The 9726-nt window shown below is 54.6% G+C and overlaps 1 protein-coding gene across 1 annotated transcript; it reads left to right on the top strand.

Moving 5' to 3' along the window:
• Positions 1-216: 216 nt before the first annotated feature.
• SELENBP1 (selenium binding protein 1) lies at positions 217-9015 on the top strand. Its single transcript, XM_020874321.2, has 12 exons — positions 217-327; positions 3061-3117; positions 3261-3373; positions 3646-3831; positions 4509-4629; positions 6141-6323; positions 6606-6784; positions 7479-7557; positions 7653-7774; positions 8024-8116; positions 8280-8398; positions 8597-9015. The coding sequence occupies exons 1-12, from the start codon at positions 324-326 to the stop codon at positions 8757-8759; spliced, it is 1419 nt and encodes a 472-aa protein (XP_020729980.1). The 5' UTR covers positions 217-323; the 3' UTR covers positions 8760-9015.
• Positions 9016-9726: the final 711 nt, after the last annotated feature.

Here is a 9726-nt window from a genome sequence, read left to right as displayed (position 1 = left end):
ACCCACCCCACTAGAGGGAAACGAGCCCAGACACAGCGCACATCTGCACACGCTCAGGTTCCTTCACACACACGCTTGCACTCTCACACAAACAGCTGCCCAGGCCATTTGAAAGTGCCCCAGCTGGCCAGCCGCTACCCGTCATTCCCTCCCAGCTGCGGCCCGGGCCCTCCCCCTGCCCCGCCCACCCCAATTGTTTGTATAAATCCCGTCGTTCAGGTGCCCTCTTCCCGCACAGCCAGCCAGCCTGGACACCTGCACAACCTTCTCTCTCTGCCCACTTCTGGCAGACCCCTCGGGAGCAAAGCGCACCAGCGAGCAGCATGGGTAAGGAGGGGGGCTTCTGACCACCGTGCGCTGCCCGCCGCTGGCCCGTCCCCCACAGGAAGTGACCGAAAACCTGGAGCGGGAGCTGGTTAGCGGAGGGAGCTGCCCAGCTCTGCTCCACCGTCGCCACCCCAACCCGCACCCCTGCATTTCCCAGAACCAAAGTTCTGGAATCGTCCATCTGGGAAGGCAGAGGGACTTCTGGGAAGGGTGACCTTGGGCTCCCACCCAGCTCCCCAGCTGCAACCTGGGACCAGGGCGCCTTGCTGCAGCTGAGAAAATATGTCCGGGTGAGGGCACTTAGGAGCAACTGTACCCTCTCTGACAGTTACCATAGGAGACTGACAGCCCTGATTCAGCCCTAGGCCAGCTTCTCACCGTAGGGACCAGGGAACCCGGCCTTTCGTGGCCAGGTCACTCTCTAGCTATCCTGCCCCACCAATCACTCCAGGAGGGAGATCAGGGAGCCCCCACACTCTCTTAAAACGGGGGGCAGGGGAGAAGGGGTGTTTCAGACTGTTTCAGTGCCTCCCACCTTCTCAGTCCTCCAAGTCTCCAAGCTCTCCTATTCCCCTATCCATGGACTTCTTGATGTCAGGCTGAGGAGGAGCCTGGGTCTGCTTGGGAGAATTGAGGTTCTTGCCTGTTGGGACCTGGCTCTTTCCTGTACTGGTGGAATGCCCAACAAGCCAGCCTGGCTTTGGAAGAACCCCTGGACTCATCTCAAACCCAAAGATATCTGAGATGATGCTTGAGATCCTTAAGATAGATGCTTCCCCAGAAAGAGGACTGATGCTCAGTGGAGTCTGAGTGGCTCACAGGGCCTGACCCTGACTGAGAAAAATGCTGTGGGCATTGGGGAATGGGGCACTTGGGCTCTGGGATGGGAGGATGGTGCTTAGGGGCGATAACCTCCTTCACAACACACCTCCTTCATACCTTTACTTCTCAATCTCTGGTTTTGCAGTTTTTGTATCTCTGTCTTGATGTCTTGGAGTTGGTTTTTTTTTTTTTTTTTTGGCTGCATGGGGTCCTGGTGGCGGCACGAGGGATCGTTTAATTGCAGTGAGGGTTCTCTAGTTGTGGTGCACGAGTTCCAGAGCTGTGGGCTTAGTAGCCCTACTGCCTGCAGAATCTTAATTCCCCGACCAGGGATCGAACCCACATCCCCTGCACTGCAAGGCGGATTCTTAACCAGTGGACCACCAAGGAAGTCCCTTGAGGTCTTGGAGTTTTGAACCTCCTTCCATTCTGTTTCTGGCAACCTCCTTCTCTTCCCCCTTACCTCCTGTGCCAAACCCTGACACAGCTTGGTTGCAGAGCTGAACAAGTATTAATTCCTTGGGGCTGGGCCTCACCTGTCCCATCCCGGCCCAGCCCTCTCTCTGGGCACCAGGCACTGCCTTGGATCTCTGGCACAGCCCTACCCATATTTATACGACATTTCTCACCTGAAAGTACTTCTGAATACTTTGTCTTGTTTGGCCTTCACAGCCACTTAGAGAAGAAGGTGAGGTATTATTAGCCCCTTTAGGCAAAGAGGAGAAAATGGAGAGAGTAGTTGTCAAACCTGGACCTTGAAACCTCACTCTGGACTCTACAGTGCTGTCACTGCCTTTCAGACTCTTAAGTCACGTGGCTGCTGCAAGTAGGGGACCTGGCTCCTTGGCTGAGAGCTGAGCCCAGGTACCAGTGGAGGTTGGACTCTGGAGCAGTGGCCAGGCTGGCCATGCTCCAGGCAGGGAGGTCATGTCAAGTTCTGTGAACTTCACTCCAGGGTTTCTTTCGGCCTACAGCTCCCTCTGTTTATTCCTCAGCCCTTCCTCCAGGTTAGGCCCCAAAACCTGATGCTTAATGCCTAAGTGGTAGTCCTCCCTGTCAGGGACTGACTTTGGTCGCCTAGATCCATGTGGCTTCTCTTGCCAGCCTTCAGGGGACAAGGAGGGCCACTTCCTACAGCTCTAGTGGTTGGGCATCTGAACTCTCCAGGGTTGGTTTACAGATAAACCAAGTGGATGGGGCCGACCCAGGGGTAGAAACTGGTCTAAGGATCTTCAGCTGGTGTCAGTCTTGCAGCCTTGAACTTCAGCCTCCTATCCCTTCCCAGACTTTTGGTTATATAACCCTAGCGCTGGCTGGCAGCCTGAGGTCAGGACCCAGAGGGGAGGGAAGCAGGAATTATCCCAGCTCCTAGCTTAGATGCCTTTCAAGTGAAATGAGATGAACAGGCGCCACCTGAGGGCTGTTCATCAAGCACAACCAGGGTTTACTGGCTGCTCCCAGGCCAGTACACAGCCTCACGCTTGACTTCAACTGCTGTTTTATTTCTCATACAAGCCCGCTGTGGTATTCTTATTACCCTCTTTTTACAGATGATGTGAAAACTGAGGCCAAGGAGGTTAAGTGATGTGTCTAAGTTCCCATGGCCAGTCAGTGACCAGCTGAGATGGGGATCCAAGTCAATGTCATAACCATTGCACCACACAGCCTCCCCTGCACTTACCCTTCTCCTGCCTCCCCTGGGTGCTGCTTGAGTGTCTGTGCACCTTCAAGTTGTATCTCTGCAACTCTTCCCACCACTCCCACACACTCAGGAGGGTCTGGAGGGGACCTGGGACGGTGCCTCTGCCTTGGCCAGTGGCGGGATGGGAGGGCTGGGGGTTGCAGCATGCAAGGAAGGAGCCTTCGCCCTCCAGAGTGTGGTCCAGCCAACAAGCCCCATTGTTTCCACAGCGACCAAATGTGGGAAGTGCGGACCTGGCTACCCTTCCCCTCTGGAGGCCATGAAAGGTACGTGTGAGAAGGTTGAGATCCAGCATCCTCAGGAGTGGGCAAGCCAGTACCAGTTACTGACCCTGTTGCTGGCACACCCTGCCCTGGTCTGGCCCTCCTCCCCAGCCTGTCACCCCCACTGCCTGCTTTCTACCCTCCAGGACCCAGGGAGGAGCTTGTCTACCTGCCCTGCATTTACCGGAACACGGGCACTGAAGCCCCGGATTACCTGGCCACTGTGGATGTTAACCCCAAGTCTCCCCAGTATTCCCAGGTGAGGTGGGGCTTGGACACCAGGGGCCCTAAGACCCCCCTCTAGGTGGCCGTGACAATGCCCTTCCCCACTCCATCCTTCTTCACCCCCCCTGGCTCTGGTGGTTCAGGTTGTTCATTGCACAAGAGTACCCCCACCCATGTGCAAGGCCAGTGCTAGAATCAGGGCTGTGCTTTGCTGCCAGCTGCAGCAGGTCCAGGGGGCCCCTTTTTGAAAAGCGCACAGAGGCATGGTCTGGATAAGCACCACCCATAGCCCCTCTCCTCTGCTAGGTCATCCACCGGCTGCCCATGCCCAACCTGAAGGACGAACTGCATCACTCAGGATGGAACACCTGCAGCAGCTGCTTCGGGGACAGCACCAAGTCGCGCACCAAGCTGGTGCTACCCAGTCTCATCTCCTCCCGAGTCTATGTGGTGGACGTGGCCACCGAGCCCCGCGCTCCAAAGCTGCACAAGGCACGTCCTCTGCCCTAGCCAGCTCTGAGCCCCTAATGGGCTCAGCACCTGGGGCAGCCTATGGGCAGGAAAGCCACCCCTAATAGCAGCAGCCTCGGGCTCCTGCGCAGGGTCAGGCTCAGCAGCAGGGAGCAGGGCTGGACTTTGGAGGAGAGTTACCGGGTGCGCTGGGTCATCATCACCCAGGGGCACCACAAGGGAGGAAGGAGGCTCTTGTTTTTCACTCTGAGCTTAAGGAGCCATTTTTTCACCAGTCAGTTAGTGAGCCCAGGGTTTCCCTTAGGCGGAGCCTCTGATCCCTCCTTTCAACACTTTGCTGAGTGCCCTCTTTGTGCCAGGCACTCACTGCTGGCTGCTGGTGATACAGAGTTGACACTGGCATCTTCCCAGCCTGGGAGGAGCTTATGGTCTCAAAGGGCTGTGAATGCCCTCAAGACTGGGGAGGAGCGGGGAGGAGGGAGGAGAGAAATTCCAGCTTTCAGCCAGAGAGTTGTCAGTCTCTGACGCCGCTGCTGGTCTGCAGACTGAATCTTTGCCATATTCCTACAGGGAAAATTGTGTCCATGTTTGAAAGGAAAAGAGGGTGGGTCAGCAAATAGAAGTGTGGGAGGGGAGGAGTGAGGAGTGGAGACTCCTGGCCCTGTTAGTTTCTGACATCATTCCTTACCCCTCTCCAGGTCATTGAGCCCAAGGAGATCCATGCCAAGTGTGACCTGGGCTACCTCCACACCAGTCACTGTCTGGCCAGTGGGGAGGTGATGATCAGTGCCCTGGGAGACCCCAAGGGCAACAGCAAAGGTACTGCAGGCACAGCTGTGAGGGAAGCGGATTCCAAACACGGGAGGGGTGGAACGACCTTCCAGGGAGAATCGAGGGTTGGGGGTCTCATCCAATATTTAAGTGATAATCATGTAACCTTGGTCTTCCCAGGGGGCACTAGTGGTAAAGAACTTAGCTGCCAATGCAGGTTGATGTAAGAGATGTGGGTTCGATCCCTGGGCCGGGAAGATCCCCTGGAGGAGGGCAGGGCAACCCATTCCAGTATTCCTGCCTAGAGAACCCCATGTTTTTCTGGGGAAATCCCCAGAACCTCTGTTTATGGACAGAGTAACCTGGTGGGCTGCAGTCCATAGGGTTGCACACAGTCAGACAAAACTGAAACGACTTAGCACACATGTGTGTAACTTCAGTTGTTTCAATTATTTTTATGAGGATGAGCCTTGAATGATGAATTCACTTACAAGTTCTGGTCTGCCATGGGGAACGTGAGAGAGTACAGACATGGCCGTAGAAAACAGATACATTTAATACCAGCCTTCCCAAACTCAAGAGCAAATCTCACAATCCTTGGGATCCTTAACTGTCACAGCTACTTGCTCACTTATGGTGTGGTCAATAGCTTTTACATGAAATGTCTACTATGTGCCAGACATGACCTATGAGATAGATGCTACTGTGATCACTGTTTCACATGTCAGGAAACGGGCACAGACTGGTTAAGTCAGCAGCTATTAAGTGGCAGAGCTGGAACTCAAACCCAGCAGTATGGCCCCTGTTTATGTCCTAATCACCGTGCTATACTGCTTCTCTGCCAGCCTCACCTGTTTCACCAGAGCTTTCCATCCAAGGGGCTTGGAGTGAACTATCAGTTAAGGTCATGGATGACCTTACTGATTACTGCATTAGACTGCAGTAGATTACTGCATTAGACTGCAGTAGATCAAGGTTACTACATTAGACTCCATTTAACTGCTTTTTCCAGAAGATGGGTTGCATGACATTCCAAGATTTAAGAACACTTAGGAGTAGACATCTATTTACATTTGCAAAGAAATGGCAAGGTGTCACAACCTACTCAGCTAGGGAAAAACACAGTGGGCACTCATGTCGAATTACAAATAAATAGCATTTTCTCTGTCTAAAAAAATGTAGTGAACAGAATGCAGTTTAGACTCTGGCAGGAATCCTACACTGAAAGTAGGAGGCTGGGCAGAGGAAGCATAGGGCACGGAGTCCCAAAAGATCCTGGCACAAGGGAGGAAAAATGAACCCTGTGGCCTGGGAGAGGGATGAACTGATGAGAGGCAGGACACCGAGCAAGTCCCCACCTTTCACCCAGGCCTTCTGGATGGGACCCTTTGGTCGGGTGGCCAAATCCAGCTCCTGAATCTAAGGACCTGGTAAACCCAGTGGGAGGAGGGGCACCAGGCGATGGGCTCAGAGCCTCTCGGACAGGCCTGGGGTGAGGGCTGGATGCGGGGCCTGTCTCCACCACCTCTACCTACCGCTTGACTTTCCTCACTGCTCAGGGGGTTTTGTGCTCCTGGATGGAGAGACATTTGAGGTGAAGGGGACGTGGGAGCGGCCTGGAGGTGCTGCGCCTATGGGCTATGACTTCTGGTACCAACCTCGACACAATGTCATGATCAGTACTGAATGGGCAGCTCCCAATGTCTTACGAGATGGCTTCAACCCTGCTGATGTAGAGGCAGGTGAGAACCCCCCGTATACCCATGGGCTGGCTGGAGCTTGCTCACGTGAACCCCTGCTTTCTATTCCAAACCCCCACTCTCCAGCCATCTTACTTCCCTCATGTGGATCCTGGAACCTTGGGGTGATGGTATAGGATGTGCTGAGTGCTCTGACTTGCTCAAGCATCCTTCTGATCCCTCCAACCCATCTTTCATCCTTCTACCCTGGGCTGGGCCCCAGCCTTGGCCCAGGCTCTCCTGCCCTGATCCTGATTCCATCTTCCGACCACGTCTCCACCCCAGGGCTGTATGGGCAACGCTTACACGTGTGGGACTGGCAGCGCCATGAGAGGGTGCAGACCCTGACTCTGCAGGACGGTCTCATCCCCCTGGAGATCCGCTTCCTGCACAACCCGGCCGCTGATCAGGGCTTCGTGGGCTGTGCCCTTGGCTCCAACATCCAGCGCTTCTACAAGAACCAGGTGATGTGAGCTCTGGCCCTCTCCTCCCAGCAGTCCTGCCAACTCTCTGCCAGCTTCCGTACTGTGTCACTACCTTCTCCCTCAGGGTGACCCAGGTCTCCTCCTCCTCTGGCTCCACCAGCCCAGACTTCCCAGGAATTGAAAATAAGGTCACCTGCCCTGCCTCTCTCCTCTGTCCTAGGCTAATTTCTCCCTAAGCCCCAACTGGCCATATTTATTCATTCATTCTCAAAAAATATTTAGTGAGTCAGGCACTGTGCTAGGGCTTTCCAGGTGGCGCTAGTGGTAAAGAACCCACCTACTAATGTAGGTAGATGTAAAGAGATGTGGGTTTTATCCCTGGGTTGAGAAGAACCCCTGGAGCAGGGCACAGCAACCCACTCCAGTATTCTTGCCAGGAGAACCCCATGGACAGAGGAACCTGGTGGACTGAGGTCTATAGGGTCGCAAAGAGTCAGACACAACTTAAGCAACTTAGCACTTACACACACACTGTGCTAAGTGCTGGGAATACAAGGGGAAAGCAGACATGATCCCTGCCTTAGGAGGGTCCGCAGGGGAGTTAGACCCTAGTGGCAAGAAGACCCTATACCCACTCTCTCTCTGCAGACAGTACACTCTGGGGAGACCTAGACCTGACACCCATCACCCAACTCTGACAGGCTCCCCTCTCTGCCTCTTAACCCCAATGTAGGGAGGGACTTGGTCAGTGGAGAAGGTGATCCAGGTGCCCCCCAAGAAAGTGAAGGGCTGGATACTGCCCGAAATGCCAAGTGAGTGCTCGGGGGAGCATGGGAATTGGAATGTTGATTCCTGGGCTGGGGAACAGGAGTCCCTAAAGCCTCTGGACCCCACCCCCTACCCCCAGGCCTGATCACTGACATCCTGCTGTCCTTGGATGACCGCTTTCTCTACTTCAGCAACTGGCTGCACGGGGACCTGAGACAGTACGACATCTCTGACCCCAAGAGGCCCCGCCTCGCGGGACAGGTGGGGTCCCAGCAGGATGGAGAGGGAGGGAGGAAGTAGACGTCCAGACATGAGGTGGAGGGTACAAAGTACCTGGGAGATGATAAAGAAGGTGCAGGAAAAGCAGAGATGGGGGCTGAGGGATGTTCGGGCCAGAACCACAGGGAATCGTGGTTGCACGTGGGGGACGTGAGGAAGTGAGGTGCTCTTCCTGGAATGTCCTCACTGCCCACCACTGTCCTCCTTTCTGCTCTGCTCCTCCCCATCCAGATCTTCCTCGGGGGCAGCATTGTTAAGGGAGGCCCTGTGCAGGTCTTGGAGGACCAGGAGCTAAAATGCCAGCCAGAGCCCCTGGTGGTCAAGGTGAGGCTGTCTCCCCCACAGATCAGGGGCCCCTCAGATCCCTGCTGGAGAGGTATGGGGGAGAGGGCTGGGCCGCAGCTGAATAACTCTCAGGGTTTGAGGGGTGCCACTGGTTCCCATGATCTGTATGTAACCCTGGGGTCTGACCCTTGGTTTTCCCAAGGGGAAGCGAGTGGCTGGAGGCCCTCAGATGATCCAGCTCAGCTTGGATGGAACACGTCTCTATGTCACCACATCGCTGTACAGTGCCTGGGACAAGCAGTTTTACCCTGATCTCATCAGGTAAGGAGACAACCTGGGCTCCCCTCCCAGCCCTCCTCTCCCAGAGGGGTTGGGCCTCCTGAAGACTCCTCAGCTCCGCTTGCAGACCCTGCTCCCTCCTCAGGAAGCCCTCCTCCCTCCCCCAACACTTACCTAATTTTGATGCAAGGAGAGGTGGCCCCCTCTGACCTCTTTCTTCTCCTGCCCTGTTTCCTCCAGGGAAGGCTCTGTGATGCTGCAGATCGACGTAGACACAGTCAGGGGAGGGCTGAAGCTGAACCCCAACTTCCTGGTGGATTTTGGGAAGGAGCCCCTTGGCCCAGCCCTGGCCCATGAGCTCCGCTACCCTGGGGGCGACTGCAGCTCTGACATCTGGCTCTGAAGCAGCCCCCCAGCCCCCGACTCTGGCTCCTAGCTGCATTCCGCATTTTGAACCCTCCATTCTGCAGAGACCTGGCTTCACTCTGCTCTCTCAGCCTCCGACCCTTAGCAGCTTCTCCTTTAAAGCCAAACCCAGGCTGTTGACATGTAGTGAACCATGTCTCCATCTGCCTGCCACGGTCGCAAGCCGCTCACTGTGCTGTTTTTACATGAGCTGTTGGAAATGATTTTTCTAAGAAATAAACGGGTGAACCTCTTCCTGAGATCACCTTGTCTCTGGGGGCACTGGGCTCCTCCTCTGCCAACCCTTTGTATCTTGCAGGAAAGTCCTGAAGAGGACCAAGGGGCGGGGTAGTTATGATGACTAGTTCATGCCAATGATTCCGGTATGACGCTAATGGTGCCAAAATCTTACTTCTGTGGCCAGACAGAACCTGAAGATTTTGAAGGTGGTTGTCACAAGGAGAGCCAGTGTTCCTAAAGTATTATTATTTTTTTTAATCTTTGAAATTTAAAAAAAAACATTTATGTATTTGGCTGTGCAGGCTGTTAATTGTGGCATGTAGGATCTACTTCTCTGACAAGGGACCAAACCTGGGCCCCCTGCACTGGGAATGTAGAATCTTAGCCACTGGACCACTAGGGAAGTCGCTAATTTGTGCTTTATTTTAATGAACCACCCATCTCATCCACCACCCCCAGGAGGACGTAACCTGCCCTCTCACACACAGGAGATCCCCTAGAGCCCTGACATAGATGTGCTGTCAGTTCCCAATGCTGCTGACAAGACTGAGAAAACACACCAGTCCAGGGAGGTTAGGTTTGTCACCTCCTACCTGGAAGACAGGAACAAGATGGGGCAGGAAGGCTGGGACATCAAGGTAACCAACCCAGCAGACCAGGCCCAAGCACTCTTCCCCCCTTGCCTGGACGGTGTTTTAGAACCTTGCCCAAATCAGAGATGTCTC

The sequence above is a fragment of the Odocoileus virginianus genome, chromosome 5 (genome assembly GCF_023699985.2).
Source record: "Odocoileus virginianus isolate 20LAN1187 ecotype Illinois chromosome 5, Ovbor_1.2, whole genome shotgun sequence".
Lineage (NCBI taxonomy): Eukaryota > Metazoa > Chordata > Mammalia > Artiodactyla > Cervidae > Odocoileus > Odocoileus virginianus.
The sequence above is the reverse complement of the archived record's forward strand: the minus strand, read 5'-3'. Positions and strand labels throughout refer to the sequence as shown.

What these genes read in the sequence shown, in the direction of transcription:
- SELENBP1 (XM_020874321.2), top strand. An exon ending in CCCTCTGGAGGCCATGAAAG is followed by an intron (nt 3,118 to 3,260) that starts GTACGTGTGAGA and finishes TCTACCCTCCAG; the next exon opens with GACCCAGGGAGGAGCTTGTC. An exon ending in TTTTACCCTGATCTCATCAG is followed by an intron (nt 8,399 to 8,596) that starts GTAAGGAGACAA and finishes TGTTTCCTCCAG; the next exon opens with GGAAGGCTCTGTGATGCTGC.